Source organism: Malaya genurostris, chromosome 2 (assembly GCF_030247185.1).
Source record: "Malaya genurostris strain Urasoe2022 chromosome 2, Malgen_1.1, whole genome shotgun sequence".
Taxonomy (NCBI): domain Eukaryota; kingdom Metazoa; phylum Arthropoda; class Insecta; order Diptera; family Culicidae; genus Malaya; species Malaya genurostris.
The window spans coordinates 304782772-304806862 of record NC_080571.1 but is presented as its reverse complement, the minus strand read 5'-3'; the positions used below and the strand labels follow the sequence as shown (position 1 = coordinate 304806862).

General features: G+C 36.4%; 1 protein-coding gene across 13 annotated transcripts in view; it reads right to left on the bottom strand.

Moving 5' to 3' along the window:
• Positions 1 to 24091, bottom strand: part of LOC131430906 (endothelial lipase) — a 43560-nt gene that overhangs the window by 5467 nt on the left and 14002 nt on the right. For 5 of the 13 annotated variants that reach the window (XM_058596172.1, XM_058596177.1, XM_058596175.1 and 2 more), the window contains exon 2: positions 16795 to 16965. The exons of 3 other annotated variants lie outside the window; for them this stretch is intronic. In XM_058596172.1, coding sequence (XP_058452155.1) covers positions 16795 to 16828 — 34 coding nt within the window. In that variant the 5' untranslated portion in view covers positions 16829 to 16965. Of the gene's footprint in view, positions 1 to 4907; positions 5048 to 16794; positions 19702 to 24091 lie in introns of those variants that run through there. 5 more of the 13 variants (XM_058596173.1, XM_058596178.1, XM_058596171.1 and 2 more) reach the window with 5 other exon arrangements.

Here is a 24091-nt window from a genome sequence, read left to right as displayed (position 1 = left end):
CGAGGTCTGTTCAAAAAGTTCCCGGAATTTTTTAATTGCGCGCGTCTGGAGAGTCCGGTGGTCAAAATTTTTTTTTATTGTGTTGGTACATATGTCCCTAATGTATGGTGAAATTTTCAGCTGTATTCATTGTTTACATTCTGTCTTGTAGCGGCTGGTGTAGACGTGTTTTTTTGAGCTCGGCGATTTTTGTTAGTTTAAACAATGGAAGAATTGAAGAGTCAAGGAATTTGTATTAAATTTTGCGTGAAAAATGAAATAAAGTGTAACCAAGTGTGCGAAATGTTACAGAGAGCCTACGGTGAGTCTGCTATGAAAAAAACAAGTGTTTACGAGTGGTATAAGCGTTTCCAAGATGGCCGCGAAGACGTTGAAGACGACGAACACTCCGGTCGACCCAGCACGTCAATAATCGATGAAAATGTGGGAAAAGTGGAAAATATGATTATGGATGATCGCCGAATCACTATTAGAGAAGTTGCTGATGAAGTTGGCTCATGCCATCATATTTTTTCAAATGTTTTGGGCATGAAACGAGTGGCAGCAAAATTCGTGCTCATTCATCGTTGCTTATTCGTGATTTTTTGGCTAAAAACAAGACTTTAATCATGCCCGAACCTCCTTATTCACCAGATATCGCTCCGTGTGATTTTTTCCTGTTCCCAAAGTTGAAGAGACCCATGAAAGGACAGCGTTTTTCATCGATTGAAGAGATAAAGGCAGAATCGCTGAGAGTGCTACAGAGCATTACAAAAAGTGACTATCATGGGTGTTTCGAAGACTGGAAAAAACGCTGGCATAAGTGTATTATATCTAGGGGGGATTACATTGAAGGGGACCATATAGATGTAGACGAATAAATAAATATTTTTTTAGAAAAATGAGAATTCCGGGTACTTTTTGAACAGACCTCGTACACAATTTCTTGCTGAATCTCGGCAAAAAATGCCGAGATTTGCACAGCCGAGTGCTCGGTAATCGTCTCGGCAAAATGTATAATCACTGAGAATCTCGGCAATCCAAAATTTGTCAACTGTCAATTATTGCCGAACTTGTCAGCAGAAGTTTTGCTGTCAGCGCGGCAAAAGTTATCAGGAAGGAATCATGAATTGCCTAGTCATCAGTAATCGAAAAAAGGAAAGATATTTTGTTATTTTTGTATGAAATTAATATCAGCAAAAGCTAATGTTGGGGAAAGGAATATTTTATTGATGTTCATTTCAATTCAGCAAACCACAAAAGTGCAAACACCAAACGAAAACATCACGGCTAAAGACAATTGTTTCTAGTGCTCCTCACCTCACCTGTAAATAAGCGGATATAAATATATATGCAAATTAGATAGTTTTCGATTTTACTTATCTTTTAATAAAATATACAAATCTTCTTCCTTCATCCAGTTTAGATGTTTTCCAGTTCCACGAGCAATGGCGACGTGATGCTTGGAAAATCTAAAGGAAACATTAAATGACAAGTGTCCAACCGAGTTTCAGTAAAAGCTAAGTCGCTATTCGAAATCTCGGCAAACGGTTTTGCTGATCTCGGTATATTTGTTGTTTACTGACACGTTCAGTATAATATTTTGCCAAACTTCAGCAAAAGAACTCGCTTTACCGAGATATCAGCATAGAACTTAACGATTTTCGGAAAGGAGCATGTTAATTACTGAATAGTCAGTAAAATTAAGTGTTGCCGATATAATTCGGCATTTCATTATGCCGAGCTCGAGAATCGGTTTTAAGTGTGTATATGCCAATTAACTTAACAAGACTCTCAAATAAGAGCGAGAATCACGAAACCATTACTACAGGTACGATTACCAACAAGTTTATATCAATGGGATCCAGAAACGCACGAGCGGCTCAAGAGATGCATGCAAGAAACAACATCAACATTATACCAAATGACAACAATCCTCCGAACATCCCAGAGCTTATTCCAATAGAAATATGTTCGGTAATTGTGAAGCAAAACGTTGGGATATCGAAAAGATAGGTAAATAATGAGAAACATTTAGCTAAGAACTGGGAAAAGGCAGGTGGAATCGAACGTCTCTAACATTACGTCGTATATAACAACTCCGAATTATAGGGGAAGATGTTCGGTTGCCGGCAGTGTTCGGCACCCACCGTAACTTTTGACAGAAAGCAGATAGCGTCATTCCGACAAATGTCATGTGTGTGCAATAGCTGCCCGGTCTTTTTGTGCCGAATATCAAAGCAAACAGACGCTTTTACTTTTTGCTGCGCTTAAAAAAAATTTTAATTGCGTGAAAATCAACATAAAAATTTTTTATGACTTTTTTATAGTATCATAAATTGAAAAGCATCAATCGAAAAGACGAGTGGATTGAATATTTATGAGGTGAAATAGATCTATTTTGTGATTTAATACCGGATACTATCAAAATTTTTGCAACTAAAGTTTTTTTTCGTCATTTTGAAAATGTCTACCGATTTCGGTTACCGGCTCTCCACGGTGTTCGGTTACCGGTACCCTATTTTTTCGACAAATCGCGAAAAATTGTCAGTGATATGCAGAGATGCCAAGTCTGCAAACCTTTTTTCGTCTAAAGACTTTTTTGAAACTTCGATTGTTTGCAGACATTCGTCAGAAATTACAGACTTTTGATAATTGGCGCGATCTTTTCCTTTTTGTCTAGCTAAACTTATTGTATTACCTGACATCTCGGGTGATATGCAACACGTAGACAACTTGACGACTTCAATACATCCGTTATATAAGTAAAAACTTTGGTTCTCTGGTTCTGTTAGCCATGGCAACTTCAAACAAATCGTCCAAGTCAAGGAAAATGAACTTTAGTGCACTGATTAATGCCATTAAACGTTGCTTAGTGGATAAGAAGCCAATAAATTTTACTGCAGCAACGTATTCAATCCCGCGAAGCCGGTGAAAGATCGGCCAAATCAACACCAAAGGCGACACCATCCAAATCATCGGCCAAGAGAGCCAAGGCGAAGTCACCATCAGACAATGAAGACTTTTGTCCCAAAACGCCTCCGAAAAGAATATATTCCGTTTTTTCTTTGAATAATGGCAATTTTGACTTATATTTTTCCATTTCAAGCTAAATTTCTGGGGTGCCGGTAACCGAACACCTTTTTTGAAATGGCCAATATTTATCACTTTACTAAATTGATAATAAAGTTTTTTCAATCGATTAAATCAACTTAGTTTCTTGTTTAGTTATTAGCTAGGGACTTTGGCTTTCCATTAATGTATAATGTGCACCTAGTCAGAAGTTATAAGCTTAAAAGAAAAGGGTGGCGGTAACTGAACACTCTCCCCTATTATTTCGAAGTAAATGAGTTATCAATTAACTCTTTGTTGTGGACAAAATCGATGCAATCGTCAATTGAATCGATTCGCTCTCTGTATTAGTTAGTAAGTGAGTATATGAATTCCTTTTCCCTATTATACAATACAAGTAGGTTTACAATTTTCCCTACAAAAAAATCACAGAATTTTGGAAGCAAATGATATCTTAATGGTAACTTGCGAAGTAGATTATATACCGACTAACCATTTTTTGGTTCTTCATACAACGACATATTGATTTCTGTTAATTGGTAGTACATGATCGAGTTGTAATGCAGTTTTGCTACAATGGGTGATAGTAAAACATCATACATCATGCATATTTATGAATGTCTACAAAGTGTACACGCAAAGCTATAGGTCGGGTGCATTCCGAATGCTGTTGAAAAATGGCTTTGTTTGCGGTAGTTGGAAATGCTAGGAATATCGTTTACGCTTTCTGTGAAGGCGAAGGCTATAAGGGTGTTAATGATATTTATCTTGTTGATGCGCTTCGTTGGAACCATTGCTGCGATTTTTCGCGGTACAAGGGCAACAGTTGCTATCGAAGTGCTGGTGGTTTCTTCAAATTTGCAGCGATGAAAATCAAAGTCAAGGGTACCAATAATATGAAAATGGACCTTCAGTGCTTTGCGCATATCAATTCGTAACACAAACGGTTTGTGTGTTACTCATGACTATGGAAAGTAATATGGTTTACTTCAGAATGGAAGATAAATTATTCTTTTATTTACATTCGTTAATGAGCTGTTTAGACTCGGTTCATACGTAATTTCTTCGAAATGGATTCGAGCTATCAGAGTTTTTTTCAAGTTATATTTTATAATCTCATACGATATATAGCAGATATATCATAATAAAACGCATATAACAAAAATTATGATGTTTTATTTATTCGGCCATTAACCACTAGGGTCATTCAAGTTTTACTTTCAAGTGGCCGAATTCAATTCAATTAAAATAAAAATAGCTCTTGTTTATAGAAACCATGATTCACACGCTTACGCAAAATATATTTACATTACGAGTCATGCTTCATCAGCTGATTCAGCCTTTGCGATTGAAGTTCTTTGACCGATGTGTTATAGGCATATCAGGAGCACACAACATCGTGCTAAATCAAGGCAGCAGCTATCGCACAACCAAGACACAATCGAATTGTTTACGACCGGTTTTTATTCGCTACCAAACCAAGGTAGAAGTGTTTTTGTAACTTGATTGCAAAGTATCTTCGTTGGTAAGTGAAACTACCGTGATGTGCTATCATTGTAATGTCAATTTAGATTTGATTGAAGGAATCTTGGCTCTTTATTCAGCTTACTCGATAATATTGCCGAACTTTGTATAAGATTTAGTCACAATGAATACAGAAGCCAGATAAAAACTTAGCCACCTTTTAACTTAAACTTTTTATCCGATAATTGCACTGATGCAATTTTAGGCGCCTACATTCTGCAGTCGACGCAGAACCGTAGAACTTATTTCCTCCGAAAAACTGATTTTCTCACTTATAAATTATTCTATTTGAAGGACACCGCACCTTAACTACAATATCAAATCAAACTCACTTGGACTTTTTATTCGGTTCATGACTTACGGGCCTATTTAGGGCTACACTCGATTGTAATTTGGCACGAATAACCGTGTAACTCTAGGCAGCTTCCTCTGTCAATGCCAGACTACATGTGGCCTGGATATACGTCAATTACTGTGTGTACTACTCTTTACAGAGTAAAAATGTTTGAAAAATTCACAACGAGTTCCATTGTCACTATCAGTTTGTGTAAGTTGCAAAGATGATGGCAATCTAAATACATACAAAGACTGGGAAACTGTTCCTATTATTGCGGTACTCGCAGAAAGGGCAACACATTAGAACGATAAAGCGTAACGCAGTGGGATTGTAAGCCCAAAATATAAACCCGAACCATACTTATTTTTGTAAACAAACACTGACAATCAGCGAAATGTGACGCTGTCCGTGTTATTTATAGATTATGTGCCGAAACGCGAATCGTCTCTGATGACAATCAGACATCGCATGCTAGCCTCTACATGTGCATATCTATTTGCAGGGCAAAGGGTAAGGCGGGGTAAAACGGTAGGACTACGACGTCTTTCCAATGTTCTTCAATAGTTGAAAATAATCAGTAACAGTGTAAGTACAGGAACACCTTTCATATAACTTCTCACTATAAGGAGTGAATCGAAAATAAGCTATCCACAAAATTTCCTTTCAAATTATGATAAAAAACAATATTTTATTCAAACTAAATATTGAACCTCTATTGTAAGAGGTTAAACTTGAGCATAATGAAAACCGTATGAAATTTATTATGTATGTTATTTCTTCATGAATTTTCAAACTTTTGATCGAACGCTCTTCATCAAGCTCCGGACAAGTGTTGCGTCGCATGTTTTGGACGCTTGATCCCGAATTTTTTGAACTCCTGCATGTTCCCAGCTGCCTTACCAGTCTTCTTGAAGACCCTCTTCACGATTGCCCAAAACGTTCGACGGTTCGAAGCTGAGGGCAATTTGGTGGATTGATATTTTTCTCAACGAAATTTATACCTTTTTCCGCAAGCCAATTGAGAGTGGTTTTGGCATAGTGAGCCGTCGCTATATCCGGCCAAAACAGTAAAGGTGTACTATGCTTCTTATATAAACGCAGCAAACTCTTCTGGAGACACTCAGATCGTTAGATTTCTGCATTTATAGTTCCGGTAGTGTAAAAAATGGTTGACTTAAAACCACAGGAACGAATTGCTTGCCATACCAGTACCTTTCGACCAAATTTTCCACTTGAATCGATCTGTCCGCATCGCTCACATCCTTCCCAACGACGACAGTAAAGTATTGTGGACCCGGAAGGAATTTTGAGTCCTCCTTTACATAAATTTCATCGTCCATCAAAACGCATGCATCCGGACACTGCAAAAGATGTGAATACAATTTCCGGGCCCTTGTTGCTGCTCGCCTCTTCTGTTCTACACTTTGTTTCGAGATTTTCTGCTTCTTGTAGGTTTTCAGGTGATTTCGCCTCTTGATACGCTGGATCATTCCGACACTCGTTCCTGCTCTTTTGGCTAAATCACGTATTGACATTGATTTGTTCTTCATGATTGAAGAGATACCACTTTCTGGTCCAGTTTCGGGTTGGAAGAACCGGGTTTTCTACCTCTTCCTGGTAGCTCATCCAAAGAATAGTGTTCCTCAATCTTATTAATGATGGTTTTAACACTGGCATGATGAATTCTAAACCGCTTCGCCAATTATCGCATAGAAATACCTTTCTCACTTAGCCATGTGTCCAGAACCTTAATTTTTACTTCCTTTTCAATACACGACATTTCAAAAACGCAGAATTTCAACCGCACAAACAAGTAAACAAACGAAAGCTGACAGCTAAACGCACAGCACGCTGTGATCTGAGCATAAAAAACCATCACAAATACATGCGTACAACACAAATGTATGTGGATAGCTTATTTTCGATACACTCCTTAATGTTGCTCATGTTTTTTGCCACAAAATATCGTATGGTCGTTTTATGAAGTTGTAAACACTGAAATTCCATTAAAAATTCTCATTTAATGTATTCGAAAATTTTTGGAGCACTGTGCGAAATTCTCACCAAAACATATCCCTCATATATTTTCGAATCTAGAGTGCTTCTAATCAGAGTGACGATATCTCATTCGTGATGTTAGTAACAATCCAAAGCATTTAATCCGAAATGTTGGTAGTTTCGTTTACTTTACATTGTATTTGATAGGCCGTTTGCTTTATCGAACAAAGCTGTTATTTCAAACGTTCGTCACTCTGGCTATAGGCACTCTAGTCAAATCGAATGAACATTATAATAGTGACAGATGTGGTACAAGCAAAAAATCATAAACATTATAAAAGAGTAATATATTACATACAAATCTCATGAAATTGTGGCATTGGATATTTTGTATGCGTCATAAATCATCGCTACTCATTTTGTCTGAGTGTAGAGAAGACATTTTATGCCATTTTGTGTAACTCAAGTAATAAATCATAAAGTATCAAAGCAAAGCCTTGGTATTACATTCCTGAAGTGGAATTTGACCTTCTGTTTCAACAGACTTCGCAGCCGATTCAGAGTGTACAAAACCATTGCGTGGCTGGTGCTACAATTCTACTGACACTACGAATCCTTCCAGGTCGGGGCTCGAACAGACGGCATCTGGTTTTGTTAGACCAGTGCCCTATGCCTTGAATCGCCAACCTGGGACAGTATCAAAACGATTTCTTATGTTTGCTTTTAATGCAAATATAGTATTGCTCTTAAAACCAAAGAGAACAGACAACCAATCTAGTACAAACTTTTCAAAAAAAGCTGTGTAAAGCATACGAGTAAAAATCCGTTAAAAAATACGTTGAAAGCTCGAACGGAACAGTCCATAATGGATTACTGGACTGCTCGAAGCGCCTCAACAGGAGAATTGCTATTTGGTGATTGCTTTTTAAAACAACCGTTAACTTTCTTACACAAATTGAAATCTCTATATAGATGTCTGTTCTCTGTATGAAAACTTATCAGATCCGCATGCTATTGTAAGGCTGATATGAACCAACAAATTGCCACAAAACTCCAAATAACTAGGGGAACGTGCCGCCTGAGCCAATTAGTTCTGATTCCTGAAATCAAAAAGTATCAAAACTATTTCTGATTTTTACTTCTAATGCAAATGTAGAATTGCTATTAAAACCTAACAGATTCACATGCTACTGTAAAGCTGATATGAGCCAACGAAAGGCGCATGACGCTTTATTGCTTTATTGCTTATGGTTATTTGGATAAGGAGACGATATTACCCCACCTTCCTCTACGATTATTCGGCGCCATTAGCGAAACATTGGGTGTCGTGTAAGACAAAAAATAAACTGTCGCTCGTGTATGCATTTGTCAAGAACAAATGGACGGGTTATTTTTTGATAGATTGAAACTGAAATAGAATTATCGATGTACTTTGAAGCATTATCGATGTACTTTCCACGCAAACTGTAATGTATACTGGTTGTACGACGCTCGTTAAATACTGACCCATAATACTGATTAGTTGAGAAATGCAAAGAATCCATTAACAAGCCCCCCGTCAATTTCAATACCCACACTATGAATGCCTTTCACTTTAAAAGACAGTATAAAAGAACATTGAGTTCATTGCACTTTGTCCCACTAACTAGATGTCCTTCAATGCCAAGTGCCAGCGGTATGTAGCTAAAATCATCAATCAGTGACTGTAAATGCCAGGTACCGCTACCACTGTATGAGCCACGTGCGTTCTTGAATTTACTCTAGTCCGGCTAAACAGTTGCTTCCAGCACTTGAGGCAAGCGAGCACACATGAATTTATCACATTTTTTGAGCCGCGTTTAGTTGTCAATTGTCGTATCAGCGAAAGAACCAGTCTTGCCATAAATGGATGCTGAATAGCGGATCACGACGACAAGCAACCCAGGAAGTAAACAAATGGCAATTAATGGAATCTCACGATGAATCAATCAGCTCACTACGAGGGGGAATCACTAAAATATCCAAGATCGCGCGCGTGTGTGTGAGTATAGTAAGAATAACGGTTACCTGGTGAAGTGCACTGCTGCTTTTCGGATATTCGATGAAAAGCTTTTATTTCAACAAATGAACTAGTAATCCTTGAGCGAATGCAAGTTTGCTTGTTTGTAGGAAATCTTTTCGCTTATAAGAAAAACGAGTTCACATATTTAGTGAGATGGGAATCGATTGAGCAGGAAAAGTATTTCTGCCAGCTTCGGTTAAAAGCAATTTCTTGAATATATTCTGCAACGTTTGCGTTTTTATTTGCATAAGTCATTGAGTCATTGAATAAATATATTGTGCCCAGAATGATGACAAAGGCTTTAACATGAATGAAGTAAAATATACCCAGTTTGAGATACAATGGATGGAAATTTGTTTACCCAATCAACCCCTAAAATATATCGATTGCATTATTTTTCTTCAATACCTGGTTCGTAGATTAGCGGTTCCACTGGAAATGATGTTTATTCATTCAAACTTGAATTTATTATATGTATTCGGATCTGGTTTAAATTTTGCCTAAGCTTTTTTTTATGGCCTATTTGTCTCTATCCTATATACGAAAATTTTTTGGAAATTTTTCAAAGATCTATATCTCTCAAATGGTTGGTCTGATTGATTTGTTGTCTTCGGCAATGTTCTAGGTAATTACTGGAGCTATATGGAAAAAGTATGTACAATAAAAACCTTGCTCTTTCATTCTAATACGACAGAATTTATGGGTCAATGAAATTTTAATGATAAAATCATTTAACGAAACATTCGTCTCGTAAACTAAGTCAGTCTTTCACAGGACGCAGGACAACAAGCAGAATAAGATTTTCTGTGGTCAATCATTAGGGTTCACAATCTGATTCCGATCCAGTTGATTGAATTCTCAACATGTACCATAATTTTATACAGAATCGATGGTACGGTGTCAGTAAAACTACCCATGCCGTAGTACTAACCCATACAATTATTCACTACACTGATAAATCGACTGTGAGGTCTCTTTAAACAGAAGGTCAAACTCCGCATTGGAATGTAGTACCCTACCGTCGCGTTGTCCATTCGAAATTACTTATTCTTATGGTTCTGACAAATTTCGAACTCCGCATCATTCGTTTTGCTTTAATATTCACCCTTTTTATAACAAAAGCATTATTGAAACTTTTTATAGTATCATTTGGCACCGGTCTTCAGCAATGCAAATCATTTGTTTTGCCTAGTCGGTTTTGCCTAGAAATCAAATTATACACTGAAAAGAAATGTTGAATGTTCTTTTAAGAATTAGAAAATTATGATCGAAAAAAATTGAAACTGTTGACGTACGACGTTATGTATGTTAGTATTACTCTAAACTTTTGTTTTGCATATTTGACAGTAATATTTATGTCTATGTGAAACTGATCACGTTCATCCAGCACGAATAACGAATACGAAGAAACAGCGAAATTTCGATGAAAATATATTTCGTGCTAAGCGAATGGCGCACACAATAAATACACAAACGGTTCAGTTGCTGATGTGCACAGCTACCTTAGGGGCTGTCCATAAAAGACGTCACGCCGCAAGGGGGAGGGGGGTGTTTCACAAAACGTTACCTTTTGTGATAGGGGGAAGGGGGGAGGTTTTTGGAATGTGACGTCCAATATTTTCAATGAGCGCATTTTTGAAATACTTAATTATATTACTGCTTTGCCCTGTTTCCTGAAAAAATCTCCACAATAAACGTTCACATTATATAGGAAAACGTGTATTTATGGATGTAAAAGTTTCTTCTTGTAAATTCGGAAATGAATGATGCAGGAAATCATTTCTTTTGTGATCAGCAAAAGTGCACGGAGGAGCGAGTAAATTAGCGAAATTTATAAATTTTGCCTAATATGAGTAAAAAAGAAAAAGATGCCTTCAAACGGTTTAACTTAAGTTATGCACTGACCTTTTTTTTTAGTAATTTGATTTTCTAGCATTGATAATAGTATATCATAAGAATTTCTCTTATCTGATTCTGATGCAGTTTATTAAATTGTACTCCATTTGTAAAAGGGCGGGAGATCAACGATTTCAGACGTAGATCATGTCATGTCTTATCTTGATCATATGTGATTTTCCTCCACCAACATCAAAGCTTATCGAATCATCCAATGATTGAACTTACATAAATCAAGAATCATTTTAGCTCAAAATCACTACCCATTGTGTCACGGAAGATCAGTACCGATATTGATCGATGTGATTTAAAATTCACTGATCAACTGATCTTGAAGATTCTCCGGCAGTGATCTCGTTTTGATGAGGTTTTGGTCTTTATTTCATCAGTCCTGTATGCTACACTAAGGAAATATTATTCTTTACCTAAAACAATAATATATCTGTGTACCCCTAGGAGGAATAAAACAGATGATTTAATTGTTTCATCAATTCCAACCAAATACATTTGTCAATTTATATAATTGATATTAACAAAATAATTCCGATGATTTTGTAGTTTTAGGGATATTTTTTAATCTAATGACAGCATGTAATAAATCGATTTTTCCCTCATATTTGTATGGTTTGTCATACATATTGAGAATGTATTGAGATGAATTTTACTTATTTTGAATTCGTGACATGTGACAAAGGGGGGGGGGGGGGGGGGTGGGTCTTTACTTCTGTGACAATTTGTGACAAAGGGGGGATGGGGAGTCAAAAATCGTCAGAAAAGCGTGACGTCTTTTATGGACAGCCCCTTATCTACGACATTAACGAATCGCACAAACAGAAGAAATTAGACATTACTCGGTTTACATTGTTATTGCACGAAAATAAGAGATCACAATAACTTGTTGGTTTACCTAAAATACAGCACATAGTGTTTTTAACAATAAAGTGAAAGTAATTTTCGCAATTTGAGAGTCGCGATGAGTATCGAAACATCGCAGTGTTTGGGCCCAAAATGCGAGGGGCACAAAGAAATCGGTGTACTTTCAAATGGCTGATGCTAACATCCCGGGTAGAAGTGATGTGTAAACCAATAGCAAGTTTTGCAATTAAAACCAAACATCAAAATGGTAAAAAATATCAAATCAAATATAAAAAATTATAACAAACTCTGTATGAGAAAATAGCAACAAAATATAAAGTTCAAAATATTGGCAGAAAACGAATTTTTCAGTTATTCGATAATCTAGGATTCAGAATAGAATAATAACATAAGCATTTCTCTTATTTGATTCTAACGCAGTTTATTAAATTGTATTTTATTTGAAAACAGAACTACTTGATCAATTCTATGTAATGATAATGGAATACCTCATCAATAACTAAATAAGGCTTAATAACTAATTTTGATACTGAGTAGATATTGTACAATTTCTTGATTTTTTCGACGAAATATCAAGAAAATATCAAGTATCGCTATGACAGAACAGAAACATCAAGACAAGATTTGATGGAAAAATTTGTCATTATTTTGATCTTTGTTTGTTATTTACATACCGGCGAGGAAAGGCTGCATCTACTCGAATCGATACACAGAAATATATTCAAACATTAGGTGTAATGCACCTGACCTGACTTAGTTTTAGTTTCCGTATCTCGAATTCGCACCCGTGTATAAAAACCTTTTTTATTCCACCTAGTGGTGTAATGATGCCTTTCTCATATTACTTATGTTTTCAAAAACATCACTAGAAAATTCTATCAGGATTTTTTTTTTTAAACTTGAATGAAATCAAAACTTTCTTTGATATAAACTACCATCACCTTTTCAATTTGAAAAAATAGTTATGTCAAGTTAATATAGATTTAAATGTGGCAACCCTGCACGCTATACAAAATTAAACTAAGCACGCTGTGTTCTAGGCGGGTGCGTTTTCTTCTTCTTCCGTACCAGCATGTACCGATGCGTACCGATTTTGCATAATTTTGTATGACAGTTTGAAAGTTTTGATACTCATTGCCCTATAATTTCGGAGCCGGAATTCGGATCTAGATGAAATTGCACAGTATCTTTGAAGACACTGAGAGCTTTAATTTGAATAATGATTTGTGAAAATCGGTTCAACCGTTGCTGAAAAATCGAAGTGAGTTCCGTTTTTGAAGCCTTTTTTCATTATTACCGGTGCGTTCAGAAGCGGAACCCTGGCACTAGTAGTACCAAAGTAGATTTATATATCTACCAACTAACAAGGTCTGCCAACTAGATGAATTTACCAATAAATTTAAAAAATAAATTTCACTCCGTTTCGCCATCGCACTGTAATACCGGTTCCGGAAGTCGGATCTGAATCAACTTTTAGGAGACTTTTTAAATAATTTCAAGAGCTTTCATTTGCATCTTAGTTTGTAAAAATCGGTTAAGAAATTTCCGAGAAAATTGAGTGTGCATTTTCTCATATATTTGCATGCAATTCCGGAACCGGAAGTCGGATCGGGATAAAATTCAATAGCGATCTATGGGACCGTAAGACTTTTCATTTGAATCTGAGTTTGTGAAAATATGTTCAGCCATCTCTGAGAAAATCGAGTGACATTAATTGATGCATACACACATACATACATACATACACATACACACACATGCACACATACATTTGCTCAGTTCATCGAGCTGGGTGGAATGGTATATGACATTCGGCAATCCGGGCCTCGGTTCTCAGAGAAAACATAGACATAGTCCTACGTATAAAAACTGTACGTGGCTTCTGAACTGTAAAATCTTATTCTGCTGTTTAAATGACTTATTTGATCAAAAACTTAAATTTTTGCAAATGTGTTTTTTCCAAATTAAATTTTTGTGGTTTTTTGATTTCTGAAAGTTGTGTATACTATGGTTAGGGTTATAGGTTACTGTGAGTTACTAGTTTGTTTCTTTTAATTTGTAAAGTTGAGTTCGGCTGTGAATTAGTTGTATCAATAACTTGAAGTTTAGTAAATTTATTTTGCTATAACTTCTTCGAACCTAGAAATTCACTAACCAAATTTACGTCAAATGTTGAATTTCATAACCAGTTTAAAAAAATACATGCTCCAAAAAAATAAATAAGGATGGCATCCAAAAAAAAAATTTTTTTTTGCAATTGCAAAAAAGTTCAATTTTATTTTATCAGTAGGAGGAGCAGGGGAGATTTGGAAGCTTTGGGCTAGTTTTCACTTGACATTTTTCTAATTGTCTAACATTCTGTCAATTTTATAACAAAAAACTTGAAACCAAAAGTTTACATTGTTGTCACAAGAATGAGGTTATTTTTAGGTTATCAAATATTTTTGAAGAAAATTGGTCACAGAAATTACTCACTTTATTTACTTATAAAAAATTCAAACAAATTCCTTCAATACTTTTCGATAAATCATGAGTGGCCCAATGCAGCCGATACTATTTATTCCCTACAACTTCTTCTTCGACACCATTTTAGCACAATCAAAATTTTTCGAGTTACAACTATGTGAAGAAAGCGCGCGCAAAAATTTCATTCACCTTGTTTAAAAATCAGTCTTGAGCCGAATAGGTCTCTCTATCTGTGAAAAATAAATGGTTTGCCATACGAGACCACTGCACAAAGTTTCATTCAAGTATAAGGAAGTTGATGCGTTTATTTTATGTAGTTGTTTTAAAGAAAAAAACGTGTTTAATCCACCTAGCAGTGAGATGATACCTATTTTTATCAATCCGCATGTGTTTTTTGCATGAATATTCTTCGGTGTTTAAGTTTTCATGACATTATTTTAATGACCCTCGTTTTAAGCGACAATTTGAGATTTTAATCACTCATTACTCTGTAATGTCGAAACTGCAAATCGGATCGAATTTGAATCTAGAAGTGTGATAATCGATTAAACATGCCATGATATGTAAGTTCCACTCTAGAGTTTACGGTAATTTAAGGTACTTCCAGAGCCGGTATTCAGGAACCAGCATAACCCAAACCGATTCGTATGGCCATATGACGAATAAATTACAACAGTTTTGAGTTCAACTTTGAAGCTTTTCGGGATTGTCATCTTCTATATCGGTTTGAATTTTAAAAATTCATCATCATGTAATTCGAGAACCGGAAGTCATAATTGGATAAAATAATTAATTTTTGTATATAAGTTTGTTTTAATTAAAATTTTTGTTTCTGAAATTTGATTAGGCTTTTTTTGAGAAAACGATTGAGCTTTGAGAAACGATTTTATACTGGAACCGGAATTCTAAAAGCGGTATGGCCGAAGTCAGATAAATTCACCTGAGTAGCTGTACACTTTACATTTGTTTCAAAACATTTGAAAATCAGTTAAGACATCTTTGAGAGATCATAGCACGAATTAAATTTTTAGGTGCCTTCTGATCGACAACTGAATACCACTAAAACTGAAAAAAGTTAATTTTTTTATCGACTATCCAAATCTGCTAACCCGATAAACCTGATTAAATTATGTGGAATAGACATTTTTATACAATCCCCGAAACCGGAAGTTGGATCTGACTGAAAAGCAAGATGTTTTATAGAACTTTGAAACTTTTCATTTGAATCTTAGATGATTCTTAGATTTCATTTGCATCTTAGATCGGTTCAGCCATCTTCAAGAAAAATGAGTTAAACAATTTTGATTTCGTTTCACATATCATCCTGTAGTTCCGAAACCAGAGGTCGGAACCAAACATAATGCAGGAACTTTGTTTGGGAGCATACGACTTTTCGTATGAATCTGAATTTGTAGGAAAGAAATTTTCCGAGAAAATTAATTGAAGTTATTTGTCACACACGCATTTGCTGATCTCGACGAACTGATTCGAATGGTATATGGATGTTATGTTGTTCCAGCATTTATTGCTGTAAGTAGTTTAAAACAAAATAATTAAAAAAAATTCTGCCATCATCTGGTTTATATATGTCATATTCGAACGATTATGTTGCCAAAAACGAGCCGTGCCAAAATCGGTCCGAGGCTAAATGTCATGAAAAAGAATGCTGTACACAATCCTTTTGGTTCTTAGAAACAATTGTATGTAACAGTATAAAAAATCGTGTTTTCCGTTGCTCCCAAGCATTTCTTTGTCATACAGCGCTCAAAACTCCTACTGCTGGAATAGGGGGAAAAGTCGCTTACAGAAAAATTTCGATATCTCCGTTAAAAATGGACGGATTTTAACAATCTATGGCTTGTTGGATAGGTATTACCGTGCGGAATCTAAGTCTGAAAACATATTCTGTTTTCAAGGTCAATTACGACAGATACTGTCAAAAAACTGAAAATTTTGACATAAAACTTTGTATAACTCAAAAAGTAAACATCCGATCTCAAAACCATTCAATAGCGTTTTGGGTGACGGGGAGACCTTTCATTTGCGACTAGTTTGATGAAAATCGGTCCAGCCATCTCTGAGATCTCGACCTCTTAGTTGACAACACACATACGGACACACACACATACACACACACACACAGACATTTGCTCAGTTCGTCGAGCTGAATCGATTGGTATATGTCATTCGGCCCTCCGGGCCTCGGAAAAATTTTCGAAAGTTTGAGCGAATTCTATACCTATTTTTTATATATATAAAAATAGGTAAAATTGAAACACTTTTGAATTGAAGCATCGTTTTCTGAAGTTCCAGCAATCATTTTTAATGCTATAATACGTAAGTGACGTTAATTGCGAAAAAATTGTTCCTAGTTCAAAGGAAAACAATCTTAGAAATTGTATGAATCACGTCTTGAATGTTAATAAAACACTGACTTACTAGGGAACGTATCATTATCATCATCAGTACAAGAATTTTCAATCATTATCGAGCTATTTAGCTGTAGCTTTTTAGATTCAAATAACGTGTAACCTTTGGACTCACAATCGAAATCTAATCAATTCAAGATTAATCATTAGAACATTTCAAATTGATATTTACTCACTTGGATTTTTCACTCTTTTCATGGTTGAAGGCATGTGTTATGCGAAGATCGGATTCACTGTTCACTATTTCAAACGTTGGCTTATTTAGCTGATATGGCACACTGCTTGACCTGCCCCTTTCATTACCGTTTTGCGACTGATCACTTCTTGAAAATATCTGACTCGACACTCTTTAAATTATAGGTTAGCACCACAGAACATAACTGGTAGAAGAACACTGCACGGACTATTTCCAGCGGATGGCTTACTGGCCCCCTCCACTGGCAAATAAACCGCTTTGAACGCGTTAGGCACTGGCTGCCGGTTCTGATCGGCTTCTTGGCGTCTTTTCGCATCGCTTATTGCCCTTTCGATCGCTTGTCAATAACCCGTTCCACCGAGTTCATTACTAAGTTGCCACTTACTCACCTTCAACGAGCCGAAATGGAGCATAAATTTTGCAATCCAAAACACCGTAATTATTCTGCCAATGAACTGCACAACCAGAAAGTTCTGACTGTGATCAGGCTGCTTAGTTTAGACGAAACCGGTCGTTGAGCTCGGTATTTATGTTGAACCCACCGAGGCGCAGTAGATAGAGCAAAGGCAAGTTGACCGATGTCAGGAGCTGGTTCCGTTTTGATATTTTTTTCTATCTCTCATGCTCATGCTCGACTCACGCACAACCACAACACAAGTGGCCTTGCTGGGTAAAATATGATGGTAGCTTAGAGTGAATATTTCCCAACGCAAGACGGCAAGTACAGCTAACGGCAGAAAAAAGAAGTTAGCACTTTTGAGTTGTTCTTGCTAGAACTAGAATGAATAGGCAGTTCTTTTTGCACTTCATCGTGAGCTTTTGTAGTTTTTGTTCAATAATTCATTTCGAAAAGGTGAAACCTATCACAATTGAACATCCAATGTTTAATATCCTTCATCGGAATCGGAATGTAATTTTTTATCATTTTACTAAAGTAATAAATTTATTAATGTTCTCGTAGTAGTGCGAGTGTTACCGCCTTCCAACCACTCCGTAGGCGTTAAATATCGTTCTCATTTGAAATGGAAAGCAACCCAGTTTCCACCCTAACTAATGTTATTCGTAAAAGTTTGAAAGCTCGAATCTGGGTTAGTTTCAGTTTCAAGTTAACACTAGCAATTCTTCACTTTGCCATAACAGCACTCTTGATGATTTGTGGCATTACTAGGGTTTCTCTAGAACTACCGCTGCTGCACGGAGATACCTCATGCGTTTTGTTCGGTACCGAAAGGTTTGTAGCAAAACAAAGCGTTAAATGATCGCACTTGCATGTATCGATTACCATTGTAGGTTAACGATGTACCGGTCTTAGCAGTCCACGATGAACTTGAAACTAGTGAGTACTTTTGATTTGACATGCCTGAATAATAAAGTGACAGTTTCTTTTCATTTACTTTACATATCGATTTTGAATTTGATTATTTTTTTAGTACAGACTGAAAGTCTAAGATTTCTGGAATGTTTTTGTTTTTTATTTATTTAAATGGAAACAGCTGGGCAATTGACGAAAGAGAATGTTAACATAGAGAAACTGCCACTGGTTGATTGCACCGATATTTGAAAATTCTACCGAGAAATAGTAGTAAATCAAAAACTCGGTATGACATTTAAAACATTCCTTTCCAATATACCACCCTATCACATCCTTTGATTCGCATTGTGACATTGTCAACACATAGCGGATGCATTGCACGCAATGTTTGTTGGTTGAAGAAGAGATACAATTTAGTTCTCGGATAACACTGACGTTTTTGAAATGGATACATATCATATCAATATCCGATTTTGTAAATTTCACACTTACTGGACTCTACAACTTGTACGATTTGGTATTTTGGTTCTTCTTGAGTTAAAAATGGTTATATTCCACGACGAACATTCCACTTATGTTCAAAGCTCAGTGGCATTTTGAGTAATTGAAATTTTGGCTTCCTAGATAAATAAGTTTGAACGAGAACTATTCTCGATGAACATTAGAAAAGGTCCCAAGTGCAACTGACAGACTTTCTTTATTTAAATACTCTCTCAGTTATTACGGCATATCCCTGTATTTTCCCACAATTTCTAAACTACAGAAGGAAAGTCGATGGGTTTAGTCGTTATTTTATGTAAAGAGTTAGAGAAAAGGATTGTCGGTATGACCGTATTAATCGAAAGAGAAAGTAAACAACGAGAAACTGTCATTTGCACTTAGGACCTTTTCTCGTGATTGTCTGTCATCGAACGATCAGTAGAATAAAGCAGTATTCAGACGGTCCGTCATCTTCCGTCACCATCAAAATTAGTTGAATGTAATTCTTATGGAGACATTCACATACAACGTGACGGTCACAAAGCGTTTTGACGTCCGGCACGTGTGAACGTTCCAGCAAAGAAAATATTAAACTACTTATGACGGACACTGACGTTTCGGTAACGGTGACGGAAGGAGACTGACCATCTGAATTGTACTTAATACGAACCGGAACGACGAAGACCACAGTGACAAAAAGAGACCAACCATTGGAAGCTCAGTTCGTGGAACTGCAATCTCTTAATTCGCACACTCGCCAATATACTGGTCGGCTGCGGATTTGGCATCGTAGCGCTGGAGGAGTTGTGCTTGAAGGGATCAATGGAGCGATCGTTCAGAGGTAATCATTCCATCTACCATAGCTACGGTAGAGCACTGGAATAGAGAACAACTTTCGCGTGATTCGGAGGTGGTCGTCGACCAATGAAGGAGTGAGCAGGTTGAGGATCAAAGGTCGGTTCTTTAACTTTAGCTTAATCAACGTCCATAGCCCACACGCTGTAAGCATTGACGATCACAAGAACATATTCTACGCGCAGTTTAAACGTGAGTACGATAGTTGTTCAAGACAGCTGAGCGAACGCTCAGGTCGGCTAGGAAAACGAGTTTAGACAAGCTATTGGGAAGTTCAGCGTTCACCGGCAGACGAACGGAAACGGTATGGTTTACCTGGAGATACCACAGCAGACAGACCATGTTCTGTTTGATGGATAACACTTCCAATACACACCGAATAGTTCAATTGGAACTGCTATGCACTGATGTGTTGAAGATAAAATGTAAATAATTCATAACAGCAATGTACGTAACGGTTACTTGTAACCAAAACCCTAGATTCCTTCTCCGAAATTAGCGATATCAGGACCTGTCGTGGTACTAACATCGACTCTAACCACTACCAAAACTATATTCGGCCACCTCGGTACCTAGAGTGACTGAAACAAACTGATGTTGCTAGCTGTGCCGTGCTCAAGAAACACGTAAACTTTATCAGAAGCTCAATGCATCCCGCAAATCCGAGATACGTAGGGAAAACGATGGGAGCATGTTAACAAACGTAAGTGAGGCGATCAAAAGGTGGAAACAGCACGTCAAGGAACATCTACATGGTTAATAATCCGTAGGCGGTACCATGATCAAGCAATTATGAAAATCATGAAACATGTCTTCTTATGAGATCGTGCCTATTACTGATGATTCTATGAGCAAAATAATGAGTTATTGCTCATGACAAGAATCGCTCATAGAATCATCAGTAATAGGCATGATCTCATAAGAAGACATGTTTCATGATTTTTATAATTTCTTGATCATGGTACCGGTAATGGATTTATACCTGTGTAAAAGCCTTTGAGAGCACAACATAACCAGAGGAACGTGCCACTTGAGCCAATTCGTTCTGATATCCCAGATCATATTTCGTTGTATGTCACCATTAGTGAATGAGTTCGGAGTAAGGAGTCATCAATCTGGCTCGACGTCGTACGAAATCTTTGCTGTATGCAAATCTTCAAAAATACTAATAATATCAGATCCCAACGCACCATTATCCTTTTTTTTCTCGGAAAGTTTTTTCATCTATCAAACCGCTAGAAAGGCCTATAAAAGCGCGGATCTCTATTCTATTGAGCATTTGAGGTCGAAACTCAATGACAGGGGCAATAAAAGGAATATGTTTTGAAGCCTATATTCTCAGAACGTATTTGCTTTCTTGTGCATTCCATTAATGTCTGTTTTCCATTTCCATCACTGATGCCTGTAGGTACAGTTCCAGATCAGCACCAAAACACAGAAAATAGAATATTGAACTTAAATGACAAGTAAATTATTAGTAACAAACTTGAATCGAAAATTTTATTAAATCCATGACCGATATGAGACTGAATGCATTTAGTTTTCAACCTTTAGGAATGTTATTTTAAATCAACGCTTAGTTGTGCTTTCGAAATAGTTCTAAACATAATTAATTTTAAAATAATTCTATATTCCGAGCTCGAACGGATAAATGATGGAAATCGGACAATTGTAAGAATATCAGACGACACTCAAATAGTACTATTCGGCACTGACAGTATTCCAAGAAAATGAAAAGAAAACTGATGAAAGCTGGAAAAATAATGTTTAAGGTCTACAGTTAAACATGACGATGATTACTTCTTACTTGGTTACCTTGTAAATTGCCAAACTTTTTTAATCTTTTACTCAATATATTCTCAGGTAGAATTAAGTTTTCCGAGTGGCTCCGTTTTATATGTTTAAAGCGTAGTTTTTTACATATGATGATATTATGTAATGAAAGAACTAAATGCGAAAGCCAAATCTACTCAAATGTTGAGTTTAATTCATTTGAATTTACAGATCATTTAGAGAATTCAGACGGCTCAACATGCGGTTACATTTTAGCAGTTCTATCCATGTTAAATCTCCTGGAATTTGATTCGTATAATTCACAAATCGAATCAGATTTCGAACTGATCCGAGTCGGAATCGGTTGTTGCATAAGAGATGCCTAACAATCTGCTAAAACCTTTCTGGGTAAAAACAGAAAGGGTTCATTCACTCCAGGAAGAACGATGAACACATCTGACTATTGCTTCTTACCATATTTGGTGAGGAACGAAGGAATATCCTTCAATTTTAGCTCAACATACACAGATTCAACCATATATGGAGAACCAAAAACCCGGATACGTAGTTGCGTAAATGCGGAACAGTTACATATCAGATGATGAAGTACGCAATCGCACTAACACAAATCACAAAAATTAAACTCATCACGCTGAATAATAGCCATGTGATGGTTGCGTTGACAATGTCCAGTCAACTTTATTCAACTAGTTGACTGTGATAAAGCTAGATCTTTCATTCGTGGTACCAGCTCTAGCCAACTCGTCCGAAATAGTTGATGACTGATAATTTCAAGCATCCGAATTTTCAACGGCGAGTGAAATCCCAACTGCATCATCCATCTTATAATCCTGTCCATACAGTCTCGTCGGACTTGATACTTGAAAGAATTACGTAGCCATCTCAACAAGCCTTACCAAAAGCTTTTTGCTTTGTAGAACGACCCATAATCGTCATTGTTCAAAAGAGAAGAGCAAGATTATGTAGGATATCATACTTCGCTTGGCAGCCTGATGAACCAACACTATAAACAACTAAGTATTGTATGAGAGCAACAAAGAGAAACGAATTTACTCTACCGGCTTTTCACTGGCATTCATATAATATGAAGAATATGAAGTCATCACTCGGCGAAATTCGGTGATACGTAACGCTCGTATCCGTACTGTATTGTACAGTATTGTACTGTATTTTCGACTCAAATACTGTGTACTGTTTTTTACTTTCAAATGTACTGTATTTTAGTTTGTACTGCATTTTTACACTGAAATGTACTGTATTTTTAACAGTAAAATTAATACAGAATTTTAAATCTTTAACGCATCGATTTTCGATTAGTGGTAGTACAAACGTCAGAAAGGACAGTGACAATACGTAGCGAATGTGTATGTGAATCTAAGTACATGCAAACAACATTTTTTTTCATTACACATTCTTGTTCAGAGCGCATCACAACAATTTAGCGAAATCTTGATGATTAAAAAAAGCAAAATGTTTCAACCAAAATAATCATACGCTTCTCAATAAATGTTTGATGAATAATTCGTGTGTTTTTTTAGTTTTTGTCGAACTTAAAATTGCCCTTAAAAGGAAATAAAAATAAATGAGCTTTTGAAAATAAATCATTTGATAATTATTTGCATTTGTCTTGTTAAGGCGTAGAGCCGTATTGAGCTAGTTTTACATTTGATCAGTATCGAACGAGGAAAACAGACTTACAAAATGATATACGACTACAACTGCGTTATGAAAAGAACAAAAAACGCTACCCCAGAGACGAGACTCGAACCCGTAGCCGTGGCTCCCGAACACAGCTGAACATGCTCGGTTCTTTTGTTCAGTTAGTCTGTTTCTTCGTGTGTTTCACATGCAGAATAGTATAATTGGCAAAACAATTTACACAGAGCAGCTAAATGTCACTATCAACTAACAACTTTGCACGACGAAGATAGGAAAGCTCATCATATATTGAGTGTCTGAGAGCCGATCTGTCATAACTTAAATCTCTTGATATTACACTCACCAGGACGCTCATTGATTGCCGATGCGATTGATATTATCTTCATTTCTCCTGTCACTGCTTGATTACGATGTGACTAAATATTAATCAATCAGCATAAACATTGAATTAATTTCATTCACACCAATAAACTCCGAAGTCCGATGACTTTTTGCAAAGAACAATGAACTTTATCAATTTATGTTTATGTTAGTACTCTCATGGAATTTTTCTACTTCAACAGGGAATAGGAGAATGAGAGAGAAAACAAAAAAGTCGTCTGTCTTTGAATGAGTATACTTCTACTTGGTCATAGAACAATCGAGTATCTCATTTGACAGACACTTTGACCGTACCGATTACAGTTTACGATGATTTTAGTCAGTCTGTCAAGGTCATTTGACATGACTGACAATTTGCAGCTCTGACCTGTTCAAGTCCCGTCCTGGCTTTTTCGTGATTTTCATTACATAGTTGTGTTCGCATGTCATTTTTTCAATCTATTTTCCTCGTAAGAAGCTGATCAAATTTATTTGCTTTTGTTTTTTATTCACTATTTTTAGAAAAAGGCGCCCTTTAAAATGTATTGTTTTTTCAATGTCGATGTACTGTCTTTTCTTGGTTTTTACGTCAAATGTATTGTTTTTTGTCAAAAAAAAAAAAAAAAATAAGCGAGCGTTAGTGATACGACAAATATGCCAAAAAATAGACATATTTTCTGTTAGACTGACTAAGTGAAGGCATAATTAAAGACTGTCCTAGAAAGTATGGACGCAATTAAAAATCGCTGCCATTTCGCAATGTTCCAGAATCTGTCAATTTTTATAGCTTCGTCCTGTTGTTTACACTCTTCTCTAA